General features: G+C 41.5%; 1 protein-coding gene across 3 annotated transcripts in view; it reads right to left on the bottom strand.

Moving 5' to 3' along the window:
* cbfb (core-binding factor subunit beta) overlaps positions 1 to 26,114 on the bottom strand; it is a 97,446-nt gene extending 71,332 nt beyond the window's left edge. For 2 of the 3 annotated variants that reach the window (XM_060923967.1, XM_060923968.1), the window contains exons 1-3: positions 25,611 to 26,114; positions 24,954 to 25,040; positions 21,197 to 21,313 (exon numbers count right to left, since the gene is read on the bottom strand). In XM_060923967.1, the coding sequence (XP_060779950.1) occupies positions 21,197 to 21,313; positions 24,954 to 25,040; positions 25,611 to 25,688 (282 nt within the window). In that variant the 5' untranslated portion in view covers positions 25,689 to 26,114. The remainder of the gene's footprint in view (positions 1 to 21,196; positions 21,314 to 24,953; positions 25,041 to 25,610) is intronic. The other variant, XM_060923966.1, reaches the window with a different exon arrangement.
* Positions 26,115 to 26,592: the final 478 nt, after the last annotated feature.

The raw sequence follows: 26,592 nt of genomic DNA, 5'->3' as shown, positions 1-26,592 counted from the left end.
GTCTGTAGCTGTAAAAGGCCTCGGCCTTAAAACCGGTTCTCGCTGTGACGTCACGCGCTCAGGGCTGGCTGGCTCAGCGGGGCAGCTCGAATGCCAACTTTGCGATCGATTTTAACTCTTAAAAATATATATTTTTTAAATTCCCATTTATGCAGCATACAAGAGCCAAGGATGGAGATACTATCCACTCAGAAATGTATTTAAAAATAAAGGTTCTGCGTATCTGCTTAAGGATGTAATTTGTGACAAAAATTGTTGTGTTCAATTAGAAAAGCCAAAAGAACAATGCTCTGAGTGCTCGCAGACTTTTGGACCCCACTGTAAATAAATGTAAAAATGTTCATTATTTCTGTAAGCCATAATTCTTTTACGATTATTACTCGCTAAGTTTCTCTCCTCGTTTCTCTCTCGGCATTGTGTACTTGCTTAATAAGGGACGCTGGGCTTAAAATTGGTAACGTGGCAGATGTTGCGTGTCGGGGGTCGTGTACTATAACATTAACTACTACTGCGATCGGAATTTTTAGTTTGGTATCAATTCGGAGATTTGTTAGCCATGCTAAGCCAGTCCATTGGGTTTCTCCTTTCTGTGACAAGTTCAGAGCACAATTACATTAGAGCCAGGCACAGTTAGAGGAAAGGAAACGTTTTAAATGGCAAGAGACAAGCAGTAAAGCAAAACACATCAGTCTGCAGCATCATCAAGAAAAGAGCACACTTGGCAATTCAGCCAAAAAGAGGGAAAACTCTCTCTCTCTCTCTCTTTTCATTTTTCTGGTCCAAGCATAACAGCAGCACTGTGCTCCTGAACAGACTTCCAAGTTCTGCAGTGAGAGAAGATGAAGCGTGCTCTAACAATAACAGAGCAGGAGCTTCATAGCGTGCTGCTGCCTACCACACTCCAATAACAATAACGTGTCTGTATGACTACGCATATGAGGCCAGGAAGAACACTAAGGCATGGAGAAAGAATACTTTATAATACCCAAGTAAAATGTACGTATACATGTCCAGAGCTCGATTATAAAAACCTGGAATCATTTTACTTTGTTCCTGTTTTTTAAAAAAGAAGTTCTACTAAAAAGTTTGACTTTGTAGAAATCTGTCTGCACGAATCCAAGAATCATAGCCACGGCTATAATGTGAATAATTACAGAGGCAACGAGACAGTGGTGTACTGATCCGTGTCTTCATATTTGTTTTATTTCACACGTAAAAAAAAAAAAAAGACAAAAATAATGACAACAATAAGAGACTACGTGCTGGGGAAGGAAGGAAACCTATTTGGCTTATACTACCGTAGGTCCTCCCCGTCTAACATACCATAGGAACAATAATCAAACTAATAATGATTAAAATGGATAAATAAACACGCCTATCAATACTATAAAATACAACCCCAATTCCAGAAAAGTTGGGACGCTGGATAAAACAAATAAAAACAGAATGTGAAAATTCCGGAGGGCGATTCCGGAGGAATCGGCCAGAGGTTTGAGACTGGGACGAAGGTTGACGTTCCAGCAGGACAATGGCCCTAAAGGGAAACATTTAAATGTCTTGGAATGGCCGAATCAAAGCCCAGACCTCAATCCGATTGAGAATCTGTGGCATAACTTGAAGACCAACGCAACCCATCTAATTTGAAGGAGTTGGAGCAGTTTTGCCTTGAGGAATGGGCAAAAATCCCAGTGGCTAGATGTGCTAAGCTAATAGAGACATACCCCAAGAGACTTGCAGCTGGAATTGCAGCAAAAGGTGGCTCTACAAAGTATTGCTGGGTTTCACGTGTCATCACATCCGCCTCATTAGTTATTCAAAACTTTAGCTGGTGGTCTACCAAAGCTCAGCCGACAAAGCGTCTGTATGGAGAAGGTGCATTGCTCGCATGAAAAATGCCTTACGCTTGCGTTGTTTTAGGTTGTTCGAATCGATCAAACTGTGAAACTGATAAAAGTGAACTAATAAAAAAGGGTGAACGAACACAGGATTTCACAAAAAGATGTCAAGAAAGGTGGCATTTGAACCTCTCACTGAAATCGAAGCGAGCCGAGTCGAAGCATGCTCGAGTTTGCAGTGATCACTTGGTGAAAGGTTTGTATATCCGTCTCAGCTATGTCACTAGTGTTTTCCACGTACTTTTCTTGCTATGTGTCGTTATTTTACGGTACTTTTTTTTAGTCACAAAGCGCTAAAGTCCCCAGTTGTTTACTCCTCACGAAGTCTATATGCATGAAGGTTGTGACAAAATTCTTACCCAGCCGTACAGTTACAATGCGCCGTGATCACGTCTCCGTCTTGTTTAACTAAGATCCAGGTCTTTAAAGGAGAACTGAAGGCAAATTTTTTCTCATCAAAATTCTACTCTCATTTTATTAAATATCGGAATGCATTTTTGATCACGCCCTGTCATGACCTGGCGACTTGTCCAGGGTGTACCCTGCCTCTCGCCCGTAGTCAGCTGGGATAGGCTCCAGCTTGCCTGCGACCCTGTAGAACAGGATAAAGCGGCTAGAGATAATGAGATGAGATGAGATTTTTGATCGCTATTGTGTCACTGCTATAGCAAGTTATGAGTGTTTGAAATATGCTATGTAATATATCAGTCCGTATGTCAAAGCGATGGCCGTAAACGAGATTCGTTGAGACCTGTGCGAGACATCGTAGGATGAAAGTAAAACGTACAGCAGAAATCAAAGTGACCGACATCTGCCAGCGTTGTCAAAAGACGCGCGCGCCCTCTTTCGAATGCTGACGTAATCAAGATGGAAGTTTTGTTTGTTTTGAGAGCAATCAGGAAAGTTTGAAAAAAGTCGGCAGTAATCGTCATTTAAACTCGCTTTTGTGCAATATTTCGTTTGGAAAACAGTTTGCAAAATGGTGGCGCTGACACCTGGCTGACACTTTACGTTTCGAAGTCTCGCACACGTCTCGTGAAGATCGCGCGGATAAGCGACGCCTGCCGTGGACCAAACGAACTACATTCAACATGGCTACAAACCGAATAGGCCGATAAGGATAATATTTAATTGCAATTAGTTGCCAATACGAGTCACGATATAAGGTTACTAAAACCGAAAACATAATTGAATAACACGTTAATTAAGAAATAAAGCAAGTTTAAAAATGACTTCAGTTCCCCTTTAAAGGGGTTTCTGATGATCTTTGTGAATGATTTAGCTGAGAGATAAGAGCCAACACAAGTGAGAATCAAGCCAACTGTTGTTTGTTTACACTTCAACTTGCAGCGCTTTGTTGTAAAGACGCGAACAAGAAGCTTAAAAAAAAAATACTTACACGGGCAAAAACAATACAGGATTCATTCGGCAGCGACTTGATCCCGAGGTCCTTTACCCAGCTACGTACAAAAAAGTTATAAGCCTCCATACTCTTCCACGCTTTCATCTGTTTTGCGGTGTAGAAGGACGTCTGCAACACCAGATAGTTCGAGATGTCGGGGAACTCGACTGAAGGGTGGTTTTCGAGATCGTACGACAAATCCTTCTTTCCCAGACTGTACGGTCGATTCCATTGCACACAGCAATCTTCTGAATATATCTAAAGCCAGCAGCGGCTTCTGGATTCTAAGCGTACTCGGATAACTTATCGCTAGTTGTTTGCGCTACAGCAGCCGTTAAACCACCAGCTATTTCACTTCCGGTAAAACCGCTACGAAAAGTCACGCGACTGAAACCCAGCAATACCTATTCACACTCCAGATTTCTATTTTTTTCATCTTAATTATTGTTTGTGTCCCAACGAAACAACAATTTGCACCTTTAAATTCGTAGGCATGTTGTATAAATCAAATGGTGCTAACCCTCCAAAATGAATCCACGTTAATTCCAGCTTGTAATGCGGCAAAACAGGACGAACGCCAAGGGGGATGAATACTTTTGCGAGACACTGTATCTTCATACCTCAGAAAAGTGTACTGTGACACAATCGTGAAGTGTCACGATATATAAACAGCATCATCATATTGCTCGGCCCTGATTCATTACCACGTCGCATCTTCGTATTTCTTCGTGGTAATACAGAAGTAAGAACGGTCTCCTGCATATCGTCTTCCCGAGACACTGCTTGACCGCTGTTAGTAACGTCGAGGGTAAGTCAAGAAGGTACTGATGGCAATAAATAAAAGCGGAAAGTGAATACTGCAGACAGAACAAAAACGCTCGGAGAAATATCGTTCGGGTTCGTTTTTAAAGGCAAATGAATCATTAAAAAAATGTGCCATTGTTTCTGCCGACGTTCAACTGGATTGTGTTACAAAAAATCTTATTCACAAATTAAACAACAAAGCAAAGGAAGAAAGAGCAGCTCTGTAATTCAGATATTACTAAAAAAAAAAAAAAAACAGACTGAAGCTCCAGAACGTTTGGACTAAATAAGCAGAGATGAGACTGAGATGGAGTGATGTGGGTTTTTTTTTTTTCTGCATCTCACTTGGTGCATGGGAGAGGTCATTGATCGGAGTGGTGTGACTGGAAGGCTGACAGACAGGATGGGGAAACTTGAGCAGCACACTATAATTGAAACCCAATGGGAAAAGGCACGAAGACAACAGACCCAATGTCGCTCTCTCTCTCTCTCTCTCTCTCTCTCTCTCTCTCTCTCACACACACACATACATTCTCGCTTTATGTCTATAGTCCAGTGCTGTCTTAACAATGCAGAAACAAATCTAAAAATGAACACAATTGTGCACAATACACAAAGAAAAAAAAACCTACCCCCCCCAACACAACTAAAAAGGCTGACGGTGGAGTGGAGTGGAGTGATTTTTTTTTTCCGAGTGCTGTAGTTCAGTGCAACATCACTGAAACTGAAGCAGCAGGAATCAATTAGCTGTCTCGCTTTGATGATGTCACTGACAAGTTGTCTAAGGGGACTGCGGCTTCCGTTTGCGTGAGCCGGAAATGCGCCACCGCTGCCGCGTAGTGTTTCAACGGAAACTGTCATCCGTCACTCTGTCTATACTCGGCATGATCCGATTTGAAATGTTTGTGTCGCGATCTGTTCTGGTTTACAGCGTCATAATGACGCTGCTTCAAATAAACACGCAAACGCTTTATTTTATTCTTTTTAAACAGAAAAATAACTTGGAATTTTTTTCGACATTACATAAAGATGCAAAGAGTGTACGATCTCAAATAAATGAAAATACGAAACGGAAACTCAAATGACAAATGCGGTCCTCGAAAAAAAAAATCTCCCAGCCTTACTTGCCCAATGAGCAAGCAGCACCCAAAACGTACTCGCCCGAAAAACAATTCCACTTTGCCCAGAGCTTTATTTTATTTTGGAGAGGACAGAATGCAGTTGATTTTTTTTTTCTTCGCTTCTTCCTGACTAAGATTGTCCAAGTAATCCGGTAGTTGAGCTTTTTTAGCTGCAGTTTTCTTCGGACAACAGCAACAGACGCCGGACATCTCAGTATGTGAGCAGCCAATCAGCGGGTCCCGTATGCGTTTACGATTTTTATATCACGATTTACAACCAATGGGAGACACCCTTTGTCGGCTGTCCACCAATCACAGGCTCCTGTGCTACAATGGCAGTATGTTGATAAATATTTATCTCATTATCTCTAGCTGCTTTATCCTGTTCTACAGGGTCGCAGGCAAGCTGGAGCCTATCCCAGCTGACTACGGGCGAAAGGCGGGGTACACCCTGGACAAGTCGCCAGGTCATCACAGGGCTGACACATAGACACAGACAACCATTCACACTCACATTCACACCTACGCTCAATTTAGAGTCACCAGTTAACCTAACCTGCATGTCTTTGGACTGTGGGGGAAACCGGAGCACCCGGAGGAAACCCACGCGGACACGGGGAGAACATGCAAACTCCACACAGAAAGGCCCTCGCCGGCCACGGGGCTCGAACCCGGACCTTCTTGCTGTGAGGAGACAGTGCTAACCACTACACCACCATGCCGCCACCATCAAAAACAATTCAAAAAATCATAATATATATACACTGGTTCGAGGTAAGGAATATTATTCAGTGATATTGTTTATTATTAACTCCAATCGTGATATAAAAGTTCCAAGTTTGACACCTGCCCGCTTCAGCCATGCTGCCGGCACATGATGTCTTTAACCCTCGTCGCCCCGAGCCAGTTGGTATAATTATGTCATTACGTGGACCCCTCTGAGCCGAGCTTTTCCAGTACACTCGAACACACGCATACTTCGACGAATTCTAACCAAAAACAAGGAAATTTGAATGGTTTCCTCAAAATATTTTTTTGTACTTTTATATATTGTCGCGCTGATGAATAAAACTTTTTAATGCATTTCCTGTGAAACGAGACGAGCTTCTTTAGACCGGTTCCCTGCTCTCTTAGGGCAGAGTGAGCATACAGTCAGTGTCTCTAACGCTTGGTAGGATTAATTTTATACAGGAACCAGTCCAGGAAAACAAGATTTTCGATGGACGCTGGTGAACTTTGTTTTTACGAGGAGTCAGATGTCACGACACGTGATTCGCTTTGCAGAATAATAATAATAATAATAATAATACACTACTGCCAGACTGACAGTTCAGATCTGCATCACGGAGCGGTTGCCTGGATTAACTTTTGTCGTCCTATCGGACGATTACCATTAAAGTTTTACTCGTCCCTGCACATACTTTAGTTGTCCCGGACAATCGGACATGCGGTTTTTCGAGCATTGCAAATGTGATTTTATCCCAAATCGCATCGCCTCTATGAGCCATACATGAGTTATATATTGTATATTTGTACCTACGAAAGACGTCCTGCTTTGCTAAGGGGCTATCGAACTCATCTCTCATCTCATCTCATTATCTCTAGCCGCTTTATCCTGTTCTACAGGGTCGCAGGCAAGCTGGAGCCTATCCCAGCTGACTACGGGCGAAAGGCGGGGTACACCCTGGACAAGTCGCCAGGTCATCACAGGGCTGACACATAGACACAGACAACCATTCACACTCACATTCACACCTACGCTCAATTTAGAGTCACCAGTTAACCTAACCTGCATGTCTTTGGACTGTGGGGGAAACCGGAGCACCCGGAGGAAACCCACGCGGACACGGGGAGAACATGCAAACCCCGCACAGAAAGGCCCTCGCCGGCCCCGGGGCTCGAACCCAGGACCTTCTTGCTGTGAGGCGACAGCGCTAACCACTACACCACCGTGCCGCCGCTATCGAACTCATTTTTGTAATAATATTATTCATACACTAATCGATATTGTAGTATTCTTGTAATCCGTAATGTAAGGGTTGGCAATTGTCTTGGTATTTACATTTAGCCTCGTTATATCCGACATTAAATAAGGCCAAAGCAGCCTTCTTGCTACCCGGGATTATCCGTAATGGTCTACTAGGAGACCTGTTCGTTTTGAGGAGTGGAGATGAGTTGAGAGGTCTTCAGCTCCTTATTTGATTTCCTGTGTGATTTTCCACTGAATGGCCTCCTACTCCCTGTTCACGTGCTCTGTCTTGGGCTGAACTGTCAAACTGGCGCCACAAGGCTCCTCGACATGTTCTGTGGCAGTCATGAATATGGAGATATGCTTAGTAAGTGGAGGGGGGAAAAGTGGCAGAGATGCATGCAAAAGTACGATAATGTATGGAAAGCAGACACGAGCACGTACAGACAAATGCGCCGACACAAACCCGTGCACAAACAAATGCTGACAGACGCAGACACACACGGCTTGGGAATGAGCTTTAGCACAAAACTATTAAAACTCCAATTCCTGTGGTGAGCCTCAGACTACAGCCCCTTTCATAATGGAGTCACTTAGGCGGACTCGTCCCGGCACTATCTGCCCCCGAGCGAACATTCTTACGCACGCAGCCATGGTGAAGATTTATAGAGTATAAGAGAGAAAAATGCCACGCCCTAGCGTGGCTCCGAAACATGGCCTGCGCAATCTAGTCCGTAATTCCCTCTCTCTCTCTCTCTCTCTCTCTCTAACACACATACATTATACTTCTGCATTTTTAAATGCCATCTACTGTCTCAGAGTCTCATGCATTCACAAGCACCATCAAGTCCTCCATGAAAAAGTCTCGCAATCGAACTGACCTCCCTGAATATTCAGAACACCTCTGATCACTATCAGTACGTATGTCGAATTTCGCTCGAAAGAAACTCCAGGGACGGCTTAAACGGCGAACGCTTCCTTACACTTAACGTTTTCCTCACACCTCGTTTAAATTGGCTTGTGAACTCTGCAGTCATCATGAAGTACTGACTAGATGCAGCGAGGAGGGTCTCCAGATACAGCGAAAAGCATATCATTTTATGGCCTCAATGTTGCTTTTCTTCCTGCAAATATCCCGAGCCTTTTGGCGTGGCCTGAGCAGACGGACCCAATTTCTGCTTTGCATGAGCAAAAAAAAAAAAAAAAGCAAACCACACACCAATGCAAAGAGAAAGAGGAGATGAGAAGAGGGGGCCAAGCATCGGATCGCTCAAAGCCTCCCAGCTGAAGCAAAGATCCGGCATCACATTTCAATGAGATTAGGTTTAAGTGGCTATATGGAAGCGCGGCTCACAAACTACGCCATGTGCTTTGAGCACGTCTCTAGCAGGAAAAGGTGAGCTACGAACTACTAGGCCTAAGTGAAGACCAAATATTGTCGAGCGGTTGCTGCTGGTACTGGTAGTTCGACAGGTGACTCAATCCCTTAGCAGGATTCACTTTCATTGCTTTAAACGTTCGGCAGTGTTTCGAAGCAGGAAATTTGGTTATGCACGCAAGATGCCTATAAAATGCATTTCTCACTAATGCATACAACCTGGAACAACTATTTTATTTAATGACTTTTACAGGTTGCTTTTAATTTTAGGTAAAGTGAAAAAACTCGACCAAATATTTGAATAAATAAATAAAAACATAAAATACCATTTATTTTGAGTCAATGCCAATATGCCATGCGGCCTGGTACTTGTGATCATTTTTTTTTTCTGATTTGCGTTTTCAGGCAGAAATATGATTTTATCCAACTGATGGATGGAACGGGGCGACTGAGTGACTTTGAAATGGCAGAATGACTAAGAATAAAAGAGATAAACATCCATCGCAGCTTCAGGGCTTTTTAAATGTGTATTAGATGAACTAATAAATCACAGAAATTCATAAAGTCGGCCAAAACGCGCTTCTGCCTGCATCGTACCTCTCAGAGGCAGCAATTAGTGTCAGTTACAGCTATTATTTGCAATCACTGGGGTACTTAATTATAATTATTACACATGGCCTCCTTGAAAAATAAAAAAATAAAAAAAAACATTTGGTTATACAGACAGGAAAGCAAACGGGTAGTACAATAATAAAAACATTTAGTAGCAGTTGGTCCAAACAGTGTTTACTTTGCAATTACTGAGCTTCAACTACAACCCCGATTCCATAAAATTGGGACACTGTGTAAAATGTAAATAAAAAAAACAGAATGTGACGATTTGAAAATCATGGAAATGCTGTATTTCATTGAAAATACTACAAAGACAAGATATCAAATGCTGAAACTGAGAAATTTTATTGTTTTTTGAAAAATATATGCTCATTTTGAATTTGATGTCAGCAACATGTTTCAAAAAAGTTGGGACGGCGCATGTTTACCACTGTGTTGCATCACCTCTACTTTTAACAGCACTGTAAACGTTTGGGAACTGAGGAGACCAATTGCTGTAGTTCTGAAAGAGAAATGTTGTCCCATTCTTGCCTGATATACAATTTCAGTTGCTCAACAGTTCGGGGTCTTCTTTGTTGTATTTTGTGCTTCATAATGTGCCAAATGTTTTAAATGGGAGACAGGTCTGAACTGCAGGCAGGCCAGTTTAGCACCCGGACTCTTTTACTACGGAGCCATGCAGTTTTAACCCTCCAGCGAAGCTCGGCAGACTTAGAATGAATAGGTCATGTATTTAGATAAATATCTTCGTAAGTTTTTATCATACAAACATGACAAACATATTGACAGAAACTTTATACTTTACATTTTCCTATGTGCCCACTGCCAAATAATATTATATTTTTTTAATTACTTAAATTAGATGAAACGTAAAACTTGTCACCTTACTCAGTCACACCGGAGTCGGAGCGCTGAGCGCCCACTTACACATTCATAAAAGACTATTCACATGGTAACGGCACATAGGCTTAGCTAGCGAGCCGTGCAGCCATGTTTTACACAGCCAATTCTCAAAAAACACAGCCAAAAAGCCCCAAACACGGCCTATACATTTTATACTAACCCGTGCTAACCAAAAATTTGTGACATTTTGTTGTTTTGTGAAGTAATTTTGTGCATTTCTGTGGACGTTTTTGTCGATGGTCAGCGGTGCTTTCCATATATGGAAGTTAAATCGAGAAAATCAAATTTACCACTAAAACTGTAGCATTCTTATTGGTCAGACTTCGAAACGAGGCTTGAATGGAAGCAAAATACTACGAGTTTTGAGAGCTTCGCAGGTGAAGTTCGGCAGGTTTAGAATGAGTAGGTCATGTATTTAGATAAATACACTGCAAAAACTAGCCATCCTAATATAAGGAAAAACATAATAAATTTGAGAACATTTAGACTATAATCAAGTGAAATAATCTGCCAGTGCAGTAAGATAATTACACTTGGTAAGACATCTTAGAATAAGTTGGTTGCAATCTAGAACTAGGTTTAATAATCTCAAAACTGGTGTCTTGTTTTCTTCTAATAAGAAATGCTAGATCGTTTCAATAATTTTCAAGATGTTGTCACTTGCTAAGATATAATTTTTTGCAGTGTACCTTCACGAGTTTTTTTTTATCATACAAGCATGATAAACATACTGACAGAAACTTTATACTTTACACTTTCCTATGTGCCCACTGCCAAATAATATTAGTTTTTAAATGACCTAAATTAGATGAAATGTAAAACTCAGTCATACCAGACTCAGTGCGCTAGGAGCCCACTTCCGCATTCGTAAAAGACTGTTCCCATGGTAACAGTATGGTTATCGCTTTCACTCTTTCAGTTTCAATTGGTTTCTCTTTCGCCAAGCTTTACATTATCTGAAATAGTACCTAAATAAACTACTATTATTATTGAATTTTTTGTACTGTTTACAGTATTTATACTTCAATTAACTACAGGAAAATTTCCTTTCATTTGTAACTTCATTTCACTTGTTTTTAACTCCTCTTTATTGCACTTTTGAACAGAATCAAAATTCCTAACATTTTGTGATATAACATTTGCATCATGTTATAGTTCGTAAAATCAAAACTTATTAAAAGGTATCTATTATATTCAGTTGTATACTGTATATTTCATAATATTAATCTCCAGAGTCGGCTGAATCTCGTGTTATCTTTGTTGTATATAGTAAAGATGTATTCTGTGTAATATGACTTGATTGCAGCAATTTGTATTTTGTTTTTTGTCTTAAGTGCACTAGAAATTATAATTTAAGGTTTCTGCTTTTATTGCAGGAATTTGCAGAAGATTTTATTGATAATTACAGTGATTTGTAAAGATCTGGTTAAGGAATAAGAAACTAAATTTAAACTTTGTTATAACATTTTATTAAGTTAGTTAATAAAATTTGTGTTAAATGCCTCCTGGCTAAGCTGCTGTAATGGCATGATAATCAATTTCACTCTTTCAATTTCGACTGGTTTCTCTTTCGCGGTGGGAACAACCGCCACAGACAGGATAAAATATGTCAGCCTACCTGTTTGGAGAAAAAACTTGTTGCGAGATGGCATGCAGATTTGCGAGATGGCACTTCGGATGATTCAGGACAGCGATTCAATCCATGATTCAATTCATGATTCAGGACAGTGATTCAATTCATGATTCAGGACAGTGATTCGATTTCAGTGGCTCATCAGATCTTGAGAACTGCGACACTGATGATAAGCGGTGCCTTTTTTATTTTTTTTTATACTTCGACTTGATCTAGCCAAAGAGCAACTCGAGTAAGTATAAATATTTCTTCTATTTCTTATGAGCAGATCGGTTGATATGTGTGCGCTGTAGTGCATACACAAGAAAAATTACTGAGAAATTTTTCCAGAGTTAAAAGTATTTTCCTCAAAAATAGTTAATTTTGCTCTATTTTGAGTTTAGAGAGTAAAATTTGGAGTTGGAGTGGGAGCAAAATTACAGAGTAATTGTGTAACAGAGTTGACTGTGGCTCTGAACTGAATCAAATAGTCCAAGAGTTAATTTCAAGGCACTGAATAGAGTCAAACTTAAAAAAAAGGTTAAATGAAGATGTTGTAAAAAGCAGTTTTAGAACTGTGTTGGAGTAGGTGAAAAAACATGACCTTACCCATTGTGGCGAACCGTTTTGATCACTTGACCTGATGGGATTAAGAGTTGGCAATGGGAGGGGTTTTCACTCTTCTCATTGAATGGAATGGAATTTTTTACACTTCTCATTGAATACCCTTCCCACTGCCAACCCTTTATCCCAAAATAAGAGGACACACATGTTTTGCTGGCCAGTTAATTGTCCAAATCAATGGAGCAGATTTACGTTTTTGTGCTTGATCCATTCCTAAGACTGAACAGAATCACCTCAAGTGATCAAAACGGATCGTCACAATGGGGAAGGGAACGTTTTTTCACACTTTCCAACACAGTTTGAAAACTGCTTTTTACAACATCTTCATTTATGTTTTTTTTTAAAGTACAATCATGACATACATACAACATAGATATTATTGTAGCTGAACTTATGCTGAATACAAAAAAGTCATATGACTTTGAAAATACTGCTTAGATTTGTTGAAATTGACAACAAAATCAGAGCATACCAAAATGATTAGAGTGCCCAAAAATACCCTCAGACCCCAGAGGGTTAATATATGCAGAAAGTGGTTTGGCAATGTCTTGCTGAAAGAAGGAAGGCCTTCTTTGAAAAAGATTTTGTCTGGATGGCAGCATATTGCTCCGAAACGTGTTGCATTACACGACTTTTTCAGTCTTTTGCTGCCCCGTCCCAACTTTTCTGAAACGTGTTGCTGACATCAAATTCAAAATGAGCATAGATTTTTCAAACAAACAATACAACTTCTCAGTTTCAACATTTGATATGTCGTCTTTGTTCTGTTTTCAATGAAATATAGGGGTTTCCAGGATTTGCAAATTGTCATATTGTTTTTTTTTTTTTAAATGTCTCACACAGCGTCCCAAATTTATGTAATTGGGGTTGTACTCTATTAGTACAGATCTATTTTCTGTTTGCTTGGTAGTGCAATATAAAGTTTTGTTTATTATTATTATTATTATTATTATTATTTAAACTACGCTACATCTGCCTTTATATTTCTACATTTTCCAAAATACTTTGTAAAAGTGCTCTTAAAAATGGCATGACTGTAAATTAAGGAGACACGAATGCTGAGCCAAACTGTGCCCACCCAGTGTTTGAAAGTTCAGCGGCACCATAATATTCTCCTGCCTCGCTCCACATCCCTCGTTAGAAGCAGTGTGTGTGGGAATAAGGAGCGAACTGTTGGGTAGTAGAGAGTTTTGAGCGCAAAGGCTTTTGGCTGGGACAGGGTTAACATCTCCTCCCAAGGTTGTGCTAGCTACCGCTAAAATTAACCTCCGCCACAGCTGGTTCCCATTAGCGTGCAGTGACACTGGGAGCCTGTACTTAAGCTGTGCTGTGGGGGCTCTCGGATAATACTACTGTCCCCCCCCGCCACAGGCCAAGTTTAAACTGGCCCCGCTCTGCTTCTGCTGGCAACGCCTGTGTTTCAGAAGACGGAGGAGAGGAACACAGCGGTAAGAGGAGGGGGTTACAGATGAAGGCCATTATACCGTAGCTTACGCAGCTTACTACCTCCCGAAAGCTCAGAAACTATGAGGCAGAGCAAGAAAGTCTGTGAAAGTGTGTGAAGTCAGATATGAAAGGTGCTGCAATTGTAGAATCGTGCCGTTTTGTACGGTATGTGCCTTATATTCTAAAGTAAACCGTGTTGTGTAATTATATTGGCTCAGTATCACCAAGTCATCTGGCTAAAAGCAACACACCCTGGCAGGCTCATTAGAAACAAAACGACACGGGGCGTCGTGGCTCAGGTGGCTAAGGCGCCATACCATAAATCCGGGGACCCAGGTTCGATTCCGACCCGAGGTCATTTCCCGATCCCTTCCCGTCTCTCTCTCCCACTCATTTCCTGTCCTGTCTCTACACTGTCCTATCCAATAAAGGTGAAAAAAAGCCCAAAAAATATCTTTAAAAAGAAACAAAACGGCACACTGCGACAACAACAAATAATAATAATAAAAATGAGAAGAGAGAGGAAAAAAAACGACATGGATACTTACATGAATTTTAAAAAAGATAGCATTTACACAATTTCAGGCCAGGATGCATTTACACACCTCGGAGTGTGTGTGCCAAGTCCGAATCGGAGCATAATTTCTACTTTTGGTCTGTTTGCTGTTTGGTTTGGTCTCACACTGGACGTAATTAAGTGAGACTAAAAAGAGGCTGAGATGCTCGGAGGGCTGAAAATGTATTTGTAAACCTCTTTCATTCACTGGTCATGAATATACTGATGGACAAAGGTAAACAAAACTTTGCCAAGTGTGCGGAGAAATCACAAAAAAAACCCACCCAAGCGTGAAGAACACAGCGTCAGTGCGAAATTAATTGTTATATAATTATATAAATAACTAGCTGAAAATGTTCAGTGTTTTGAGCCAGCATTTCCTTTCTCTCTTTTTTTTTTTGGTCCAAGTATCGTCAACACACTGCGTTTCTTTAGAGCTACAACTTTAGTTTAGTTTGTGTCTTGCAGATCAGATTAGCAGCTTGCGTCGACAAGAAAAAAAAAAAAAATGTTACCCACAACCAGCCTGTTGCTGCAGTTTTGATCGAATTCAGGGTTGACTCGCTTTCTCACTGCACTCCGCCACTTGAAAACGCACCTGAGAATGACCGCTGTGTTCTCGCCTGCCTAAATGTAATGTCTTGAGAGGGAAACGACACCAAGGTTCGGATCAAGCGGACTAAAATCAGCATGTTTGACATTTGTTTTCGAGCAGGACGATGAACACGGCTGCTTCGCGTTCTTTCGTTCAGCGCTCTACCATCATCATCTGCATGTCGGAGGAATATAATTAGTTTCATTGACGTGTTCCTTACCGTGTAGTACTACTTACATTTTTATAATTCACATCAGGTTTTCATCTCATCTCATTATCTGTAGCCGCTTTATCCTGTTCTACAGGGTCGCAGGCAAGCTGGAGCCTATCCCAGCTGACTACGGGGTACACCCTGAACAAGTCGCCAGGTCATCACAGGGCTGACACATAGACACAGACAACCATTCACACCTACGGTCAATTTAGAGTCACCAGTTAACCTAACCTGCATGTCTTTGGACTGTGGGGGAAACCGGAGCACCCGGAGGAAACCCACGCAGACACGGGGAGAACATGCAAACTCCGCACAGAAAGCCCCTTGCCGGCCACGGGGCTCGAACCCGGACCTTCTTGCTGTGAGGCGACAGCGCTAACCACTACACCACCGTGCCGCCCACGTCAGGTTTTATCAGAGTAATTTTTTTTTTTTTTTTACCGTGTGGTGGTCTGGCAGTCATCATGACATGACATCATCCACTAAAAGCAAAAAAAAAAGATGATTTATGATTTAAGACTCAGTCAGCACATACTGTCGATTTACTGGGATGAAAAGCTCAATGTTGACTGGCTCGCTTTAATTTGCTTCTGTATACTTTGATATAAGTTTCTGTACTTTCCAGCTAAGGTGCTGTTTATTTGAGGCTTTTCATTGTAGTCTATTAAAACTTGAGTGCCGAGGGAGGGAAGTGTTTGCGCAAAAGGTTAACAATCAGTTTAATTAGGAGCAGAGGTTGGAAAGTACGCATGAACTCCCCTGGTCTGACAGCAGGGCTCTACTGGGAATTTAGTGCATCAAATACGCTGTGTGAGCGTAAGAGAAAGCAGACGGGCAGAAAGTGTGAGAAAGTGAGAAACAGAAAGAAACGTGGAAAAAAAAAAGAAAGAGAGAGACGGCTTATCAGCATGGGGTCTCTCACAGAGTTTCCTCTTAAACAAAAAGGAAAGGAAATGCACGCTCTAAAACTCGATTCTGGGTTATAAACCTGTCAAGCCCGATCATTTTGAACATTATCTCCGAGACCTCAGCCCCTACAACTTCAAGGATGACTTTTGTTCGACGAAACACGTCAATGTGTTGTGTTCCTTTGTTTCCAATACCCAGATTTTAAAAAAAGGATATATCGATAAAAAATAATTCACTGGGCTACGTTAAACAAAACGGTCACAGTTTCATCATAAAAGGTGAAAACTGCCAGCAAACACGCTTCTTCTTGTTCATGTGGCGCTCCAACTTCTTCAGCGTGTGTTTAGTTCAAGCTTGAACAGTTTAATGCTAATCTAATTGAGATCCGTGTGGGCGTTTTAGAAGCAGCCGGTGTGAGGTTCATTAAAGTCCGACCGGCTTTGTGTGCTGCTCGAGGTGACGGGCAAAGAGATTGGGTTACCATCAAGCTTGACCTCACAAGCGCATTCGAGCGCGCTCACACCCACGCATCCTCAGCTACTCGTCAGCACAGAACTACACACACACACGCGCGTGCGTGCAACCTGTCACGCCTTTTTAAATAATTAACAGCCAAAGATTAGTCCGTCAGCCTTGGGGCCGAGAGGTCCATTGATTTCTGGGAGATGCATTTTTAATGAGCACATCTCGGCAAGCCACTGTCCGTGAAGGAAGGTTTCAGCAAAGCCAACACCACCGCTAACTGGCCGAGCGTGAAGTAAGGAACCTGAAACAAAAGCCAATAAGTGTGCAGCTAACACGTCTTCAACAAGCGCAATCGCATTCCAAAGCCAGAGGAGAAAGTATTAAAGGGTCAAGCGTCACATTTATTCCTCTATATGTACAGTATTACATGCCAAATGGTTTCCTCAGAAACTGAAATATTCTGCGTTATGGAGATACGTAACAGGCAATGAGACAGGGTATTTATTAAGATAACCGATCACACAGCAAAAACAAGCTAAATGGCTTGGCGACAATTGTGAGGGGTTGTTGGGTTTTTTTTTGTTTTGTTTTTTTACACAGGCCAAGCTTTAGAATGTTTATATCGGAGGAAACGCAGAGCTCATATGACACTGATATGACTCACTGATCTCCCAATGACTCAAGCCTTTGTACTGATGGGAACAATGTGGAGGAGATCGCTGTCTGCTTGAACAGATTCACAGGACATTCAGTATGCAGGAAACGACGGATCAGCGAATTTGTGTCCCATTCGACATGGGAGCACGTTTCTAGTTCAAGCACGACAGGACAATACGTGAAAAAGTACCACTCGAAATAAATAACAATTATGTGATCATGACGAGGAGGAGGAAGAAAAACAGAAAGAAACTGCTTTAGTAATAAAGAAAAAAATTATAGTTGGTTATGTGGGTTCTAGCTCTGCTCTCAGAAATCCACTGAAACGTATAGCTGTGTACATATAACAATATATATAACACACATACAACGTCACTGCTTACCCAATAAACACTCCATGAACAGACAGTTAGCTCTTAATACAGGAAGGATGTAAGCTACCATTGTACACTTTCTGATTCAATGCCATCAACCAGTTTGACAGACAGACAGACAGACAGACAGACAGACAGACAGATAGATAGATAGATAGATAGATAGATAGATAGATAGATAGATAGATAGATAGATAGATAGATAGATTATATCGACACGAGTGTTTTACTGGGAAATACACCACTCATACTGTATTTTTCATACAAACTACATCCGGGACATGAAGAACCAAAACCGTGACATAAATCTCGATATGTCACTTGTGAAGAAATCCATGAATTGTTTTGATAAATTTGGGGACTTTTTGTTGGTCGATATACTGTAATAAAAAGAACATCACAGGTTGGCTTGAAGATATGAAGTTTATCTTCTCGTGTTGAAAAACTCTCATTTTTCATACGAAATACATCGCGGAAGAGAGCAACATATTATTATTATTATTATTATTATTATTATTATTATTATACGTACACATTCGGTGGAGCAATTATAGATTTTACAAAAAGTTAAGAACAGGGCGGTAACTTACCAATGCGGATTCTGATCGAATGTTCTGTCAATCCAATGGACAAAGTGCTAACAATAAAAATGGTACAAGTCCAAAAATCCTAAACAACAACCCAACTTATATGCACGCTATATCCAGGTACTGTAGACAGTTCAAGTTCAAAGTTACATTTGGCCGTAGTTAATTGTTACATTGCAGTTGTTCAAAACAAAAGGGCTTTTCTGAGTGAAGTCCATGAGTGAAGTCCTCTTGTAAAAGTCTCCGTCACTTTTCCTCACCTCCAAGTACAGCTCTGACAATATTTCTGCTATTGCTCTCTTCCAGTTTTTCGATGTCCGTTGGTATGTTTTTCTCTTGTAAATACGCATGAAGAAGGTCACCTTTTGGGTGTTCAGCGCGTCTTTCTCTTTAAATCTTCCACTGTTAATGAAGCAAACCTCGCAGCCGTGTTTGTTTACAAACTGTCAGTCACTCGCTAGTGCGGAAGTTTTACATCTCCGACGTGTCTCTTTTCCAGTTTTTCGATGTCCATTGGTATGTTTTTCTCTGGTAAATATGCGTGAAGAACATATAATGAAGTTTTGGTCGCCTTTCTGGTGTTCAGCGCGTCTTTAGTGTCAGTTTTCAGTTTATTTATTTAGTGCTTACACCTAGCACTGGATTAGCCTCGTCTTCTCTCTTTCCCAGCCGACAAAGAAACGATCGTGCAAATGTGCAGCAAAAAAGTTTTGTCATTGGATCTTCGCATGAGCTCCGACATGTGATGCCATGTTGTCTTGACAACATGCAATATTATAACAATATTGCACGCTCATTCTCCATTGGGTACAGCGGCGTAATACATGGAGGATAAGCGATATGATAACAATATTGCATGCCATCAATAAACCCACTAGAAGGGAATCGGATACACCTTTTTATTCCATGGAAAAAGCGGCCTGTGTGTATAATAATTCCTGATATACAACCATGTAATAGCCTCTATTTATGTCACCCAGCTCCATGATGTATTTTGTATGAACTTTGTGTGAACATTCACAGATAAAAACTACCCAAATTTATCAAAACAATTCATCGATTTCCTCATGAGTAACATACAGAGATTTATGTCACGGTTTTGGTTATATACACATATACAGTAACAGTCAAAAGTTTGCACACCCCTATTCATTCATAGGTTTTTCTGTATTTTGACTATTTTCTGCATTATAGAACAACACTGAAGGCATCAAAAGTATGAAATAACATCTGGACCATATATGGAATTATGTGGTAAACAAAAATATGTGTTAACAAACCAGAATATGTTTCATATTTTAGATTCTTCAACGTAGTCAGCGTTTACCTTGATGACTCTTTGCACACTATTGGCATTATGTTACCCAGCTTCATGAGGTCGTCACCTGGAATGCTTTTCAATTAACACGTGTGCCTCGTCAAAACTTAATTAGTGCAATTTCTTGCCTTCTTAAAGTGTTTGAGCTCAAACAGTAAATAGTAAATAATAAAAATACAGTAAATAGCCCTATTCCACACCACAACTGGAGTAATCCATGTAATTATGTCAAGAACCGCTCAACTAAGTAAAGAGAAACAACTTCCATCATTACTTGAAGACATGAAGTGACTTTTAATAAATAAATAAAAACAAAGAAAAGCTTTTGAATTAGAAGGTGTACAAACTTTGGATTGGTATAGCTGTGGAAAGATGGAAAAACCTTATGAGACCACTTTTCATTTTTTCCATGGCTCTGTGTGTGTGTGTGTGTGTGTGTGTGTGTGTGTGTGTGTGTGTGTGTGTGTGTGTTAAATATTGAAATTTGGCAAACAGTTGTTCAATTCTGCTAGGTCTAATTAGGCTTTGTAGATGGATGGATGGATGGATGGATGGACAGATGTATTAGACAGACAGGAACATAGGTAGACAGATTGATAGATTTGGCAAGCGGAAAAAAAAATTTTCAGCCAGGACGGGGCACCAAGCCATCGCACACACACATTCACGCGCTCATTTACACTTTATGGCACTGTACCATGCCAAGGATATTTGGAAAAAAAAAAAACAACAACAACAACAACAGCAACACCACCATTAACTCAGGTTATAAAAATAAAGTAATATTCAGTAGTGTAGCCTAATATTAAGAGCAAAAGCTGATGTAGCAGTTTCTTCTAAAATAAATGGCTTTGATCAAAAGTATTGCACAGAGCAGAGACACAAATACATTATGGTATGGGTTTATTTCACTTTCTTATGGGTTTTAGAGAGTTTGAACGAGACTACACGTCCTCTGAATATATAAAGGAAGTGGAGATGGTGGGAGCGGTTTAGAAAATCATATCTAACGGCCGAAGTGTAAAATGGAAACTGGTGACAAGCTTCACTCAAGAGCTGTTTTTTTTTTTTTTTTTTTTTTGCAGGGACGTGAAACATAATACTATAAGTTTTCATCCTTAAAATGTACAAAAGGATCATTATTGACCATCAGAGACAAACCAAGTGTCTCAGCGTTTTAAAACCAGAGCCCTAACAGAACCAGAGGAAACCAATTCTGCAGCTATTTGAGACAAGCTGTGTAAGTGTTGGACTTGGAACTCCAGAGCTTTAATAAAATGTCACATCAGTGTACGAGACGGAGCTAACTATGCAAATATTAGAGCATTACAGGATGTGAAAACTGGGAGGAAAAGAGAAGCAAAAACAAAGATGGTTCTATGTCACAAATGGGTGAGCACAGTCCGAACGAGAGATGTGTTGAACTCGAGATTATAAGTGTTATCAACCAGAGATAAAGAGATGGAGAAGGACAAAACATACAATGCCACAGCTTGACAGAATGCGGATATAAACAGAGATTAAAGAACCAGTGAGTGCTGGATCTCTGACATCTGTGTGCGAGTGCTCGGTTCTGTTTATGCTCTGTGTATGTATAACTGTATATATTTAGATACTTGTCAAAACATGAAATAAATATATAAATATATGGCCTGGTTGAAATGCTTTGGTGTTACTGTACTGTCATGTGGTTGTGCCAGTAATGCTCATGTGAACAAACGTGAATTGAGACAGAATGAAAAAGAGGGGGATTACCTTTCCTGTCTCTCTCTCGAAGTCCACATACTCTCGGCTGGGCATCTGTCTTTGCTCGCCATGCAGGTTGGCGGGGAAGAACTGCAGCGAGAGATTGGTGCCGGTCGCCACAAAAGCCTTTTAGAGGGAAATCAATACAAACAGGATCAGAAAAGCCCAGCCTAGGCATTAATTATGCAGCCCGCCATTTCTTTTGCACATCAGAAAGGAGGAGGAGGAGAAGAACAGCCTGGAGCCAGGGCCCGGGGAAGAAGGGAAAAGAGAACGAGAGGGCAAAAGAAAGAGAGAGAGAGAGAGAAAAACACAAGTCATCATTTTCCCTATTTGAAGTATTGAGTTACGCACATCTGATTCTATTTTACCAACTCTTGTTGCTGGCGAGCTGGGCTGCGGCACATTGGATTTTAAGACTGACTATGAGATGGAAAGGAAGAAGGAATAAAGGAGCAAATGTCTTGAAGATAGCGAGATAGCAGACAAACAAAGAGAGAGAGAGAGAGAGAGAGAGGTTCAGAAAAATCAATAAATTGTTTTATATGCAGGTCTTCACTTACATTAATAGCGGCCGGACTAATACACTGATTTAAAATCATAGCACAGTAATCGAATAATCTCGCGAGTGTATGGACAACTGAAAGAAAACAGTCTGTACTTAATGTCTCGAGAGTTTGGATTCTGCTTTTTAATCTTTTAGGCTCTTAAAATGTTTGGAAACGACTAGTCCCTAAAATAGAACAGAGGTAATTACCATAATATTCTTGAAATAAAAGCTACTGTGCTTTTATCAGAATTATATGAGATGTTCTTCGATCTCATATTTACATCATAAATACATTACATAATATACCATGGATAAAACACATACACTGTAAATATATACATACAGGTAGGCTATGATCCATGTACTATACATGTTATACAGGAATCATTAACGTAAATGTCCTGCTTTAAAATAAAACATATTTATACATGTTTAAGTATAGTGGGCTAGATACATGTTTATAAAGTTGATTCATCAATACATTTTAGTTTATCATATCAAGCAGGGCCTGCTGTCAATGTGGAAGCTCTGAATATTTAAAAGAAAGAAAGAAAGAAAGAAAGAAAGAAAGAAAGAAAGAAAGAAAGAAAGAAAGAAAGAAAGAAAGAAAGAAAGAAAGGCATGTAGGCTATACTTTGTCGTATTCTTTTTACAAAATGCTGGATTCGTCCGAACTGCTGTATCTCATACAATTACAAAATCTTTCAACCATATGAAAAACCAGCAAACACACTACAGTAGCTCACATACACACACTGCGACACATATCACAGAGAGACACGGGGAGACAGAGGATCACAGAGAGCTGATCACAGAGAACTGTTCACAGAGAGACACAGAGAGCTGATCACAGAGAGACACAGAGAGCTGATCACAAAGAGACGATCACACAGAGACACAGAGAGCTGATCACAGAGGCACAGAGACATGATCACAAAGAGACAGACAGCTCATCACAGAGAGACGATCACAGAGAGAGCTCATCACAGAGACACAGAGGGATGATCACAAAGAGCTGATCACAGAGACACAGAGAGCTCATCACAGACAGCTGATTACAGGGAGACGATAACAGAAAGACAGAGAGCTCATCACAGAGGCACAGAGAGATGATAACAGAAAGACAGAGCTCATCACAGAGAGACGATCACAGAGAGACACAGAGCTGATCACAGGGAGACGATCAGAGAGAGCTGATCACAGAGAGACGATTACAGAGGGACACAGAGAGCTGATCACAGAGAAACAATCACAGAGAGACAGAGAGAAGATCACAGAGAGACAATCACAAAGAGCTGATCACAGAGACACAGAGAGCTGATCAGAGAGAGACAGAGAGAATCATACAGAGACACAGAGAGCTGATCACAGAGAGCTGATCACACAGAGACACAGAGAGCTAATCACAGAGAGGCACAGAGTGCTGATCACAGAGAGATGATTACAGAAAGCTGATCACAGAGAGATGATCACAGAGAGACATAGAGAGATGATCACAGAGAGATGATCACAGAGAGACATATAGAGCTGATCACAGACAGCTGATCACAGAGAGACGATCATAGAGACAGAGAGCTGATCACAAAGAGACACAGAGATATGACCATAGAGAGACACAGAGAGTTCATCACAGAGAGACACAGACAGCTGATCACATACAGCTGATCACAAAGAGACACAGAGAGCTGATCACAGAGACACAGAGATTATGAAAGAGAGATATATAGAGCTGATCACAGAGAGACACAGAGAGCTGATCACCGACAGCTGATCACAGAGAGACGATCATAGAGAGACACAGAGAGCTGATCACAGAGAGACGATCACAGAGCGACACAGCTGATCACAGAGAGACGATCACAGAGCGACACAGCTGATCACAGAGAGACGATCATAGAGAGACACAGAGAGCTGATCACAGACAGCTGATCAAAGAGACACAGAGATGATCAAAGAGAGACATATAGAGCTGATCACAGAGAGACGATCATAGAGAGACACAGAGAGCTGATCACAGACAGCTAATCAAAGAGACAGAGATGATCAAAGAGAGACATATAGAGCTGATCACAGAGAGACACAGACAGCTGATCAATGACAGCTGATCACAGAGAGACACAGAAAGCTGATCGGAGAGCTAATCACAGACAGCTGATCACAGAGACACAGAGATGATCACAGAGAGACACAGAGAGACACAGACAGCTGATCACTGACAGCTGATCACAGAGAGATGATCATAGAGGGACACAGAGAGCTGATCACAGAGAGACGATCACAGAGTGACACAGCTGATCACAGAGAGAAGATTATAGAGAGACACAGAGAGCTGATCACAGACAGCTGATCAAAGAGACACAGAGATGATCAAAGAGAGACATATAGAGCTGATCACAGAGAGACACAGACAGCTGATCACCGACAGCTGATCACAGAAAGACACAGAGAGCTGATCAGAAAGCTAATCACAGACAGCTGATCACAGAGACACAGAGATGATCACAGAGAGACACAGACAGCTGATCACTGACAGCTGATCACAGAGAGACGATCATAAAGAGACACAGAGAGCTGATCACCGATAGCTGATCACAGAGAGCCGATCATAGAGAGACACAGAGAGCTGATCACAGAGAGACGATCACAGAGAGCTGATCACAGAGAGACACAGACAGCTGATCACCGACAAACGATCATAGAGAGACACAGAGAGCTGATGACAGAGAGACAATCACAGAGAGCTGATGACAGAGTGACACAGAGAGCTGATCACAGAGAGACGATCACAGAGAGACGATCACAGAGACAAACAGAGCTGATGACAGAGAGAAGCAGAGAGCTGATCACAGAGAGACAAAGAGAGAAGCAGAGAGCTGATCACAGTCTTTTGAATGATTCAATAAAAAGTGCAGACAGAATCTTGTGGCTGATGGGTAAATCCTTTTCATCACCTATTCCCATCAAGTGTTTACACCCAAACCAACTACATTTTCTTTCTTTCTAAGACACTGAAAGTCGCTGATGTGGAACTGCTTTTTACTGTTCTGACAGAAAATGAGGAAGTGTTTGGAGTTCCGGGTGTTTATTAGCCTCGTGTTTGTGAGTTAATGAAAGATGCTAACAGCAGATGAAAAGAAGAAAAAAAAAATCCATTTCATTGAGCCGCTGATAAAAACCGCTCTGGAAAAACAAACTGAAAGGGAAAAAAATACTCACTATTTCTGAGCGGCCGTCCCGGCAGGCGTTCTGAAAGCGGGCTTGTCTCTCCTCATGGGGTCGGTCTCGGAAACCGGTGTATTTAATCTGTCAGTAGGCACACACAACAACAACATTATTATTATTATTATTATTATTAAAAAGCCCATTCCCATTCTTCATCAGCCCTGAGCGGTGTCTATATGCGCACTAACAGACTCCGCTGCGCGCAGCTTTGACTTTATAAGCTACAAAGTAACTTGTTGGAACTGTTAAAATGAGGTAAAGTTTAATAAAGATGAAAAGAACTGTGAATGGTGGCGGGGGGAGAGGAAGAGGAGGAAGAGGAAAGGTGATGCGCTTTAGCGAGGTGACAGGAGCTTGAGGTAAAGAGGTAAAGAGGTAGTCGAGCTGAGTTTTGATGCAGCAGTATAACTGGCTTCATACCATTTTATAGCAAAACGGAGAGAGAGAGAGAGAGAGAGAGAGAGAGGAGAAGAATCGTGGATGAGATACATTCCGGGTGTCCAGGTTTAAAGGGAGGGAGAGAGGGGGGAAAAGTGTTGAAAGGAAGAATAAAAGTGCGACACGGCTCGATCTCATGCCCTGCTGTCTGGCTGAGAAATGTTGAGTTTGTTTCCGCCACTCTGACGAGGTGTTCGAGGCGGTGAAGTTTACCTCGCACTCGCGGCTCAGCTTCCTGAAGAACTCCTCGTTCTCGAACTTGCTCCTCTGATCCGGGACCACCCGAGGCATCTTGAACGTTATGTGCTCTATTTTGCCGATTTTGTGTCTTTTACAGTGCAAGAGAAACAGTCGCTTCGAAACTCCCCGCGAAAATCCCGCTCGAGTTTCCTTCCGTCTTTTTGCTTCTTCGCAGGATGAAGGGTATGCGTCGATGCCCCGCTTTAATATTTGCGTTATTTTGCGACAGGAATTTCTAGCGTTCCCGAGCTCCTGTGGGGTCTCAGTGTCCGTCACTACGATACATTTGGCACGATTTCGTAGTCGGCTAGTATTCTCCCTCCCCGTGCGTGTGTGTGTGTGTGTGTGCGTGTGTGAGATCACGGGCTGCTGACGACAAGGCGCGCGCTCGCTTTTACTTTATCCGTGGCGCGGCATGGCTCACAGTTACTTCCTGGCTCCTCCGAGTCCGACTTATGACTGTACACCCGAAATACTCCCCCCACCTCATTCACAAGTCTCTCCACTACAGAGCTTCTGTGCGCATGCGTTACATCCGATGGGGGGGTGAAAAAACTTCAAGAAGCCAGTTAGGCCATGAGCCTGTGCAATTACTGTATACAGGCTGCTCTATGATACACTACAAAACACCTCAGCAGCTCTACAGGCCGCTCTATGATACACTACCACACACCTCAGCAGCTCTACAGGCTGCTCTATGATACACTACCACACACCTCAGCAGCTCTACAGGCTGCTCTATGATACACTACAAAACACCTCAGCAGCTCGACAGGCTGTTCTATGATACACTACCACACACCTCAGCAGCTCTACAGGCTGCTCTACAATACACTACCAAACGCCTCAGCAGCTCTACAGGCTGCTCTACGATACACTACCAAACGCCTCAGCAGCTCTACAGGCTGCTCTACGATACACTACAAAACAGTCCTGCTGCTCTACAGGCTGCTCT

This window comes from Neoarius graeffei, chromosome 6 (genome assembly GCF_027579695.1).
Source record: "Neoarius graeffei isolate fNeoGra1 chromosome 6, fNeoGra1.pri, whole genome shotgun sequence".
Taxonomy (NCBI): domain Eukaryota; kingdom Metazoa; phylum Chordata; class Actinopteri; order Siluriformes; family Ariidae; genus Neoarius; species Neoarius graeffei.
The sequence above is the reverse complement of the archived record's forward strand: the minus strand, read 5'-3'. Positions and strand labels throughout refer to the sequence as shown.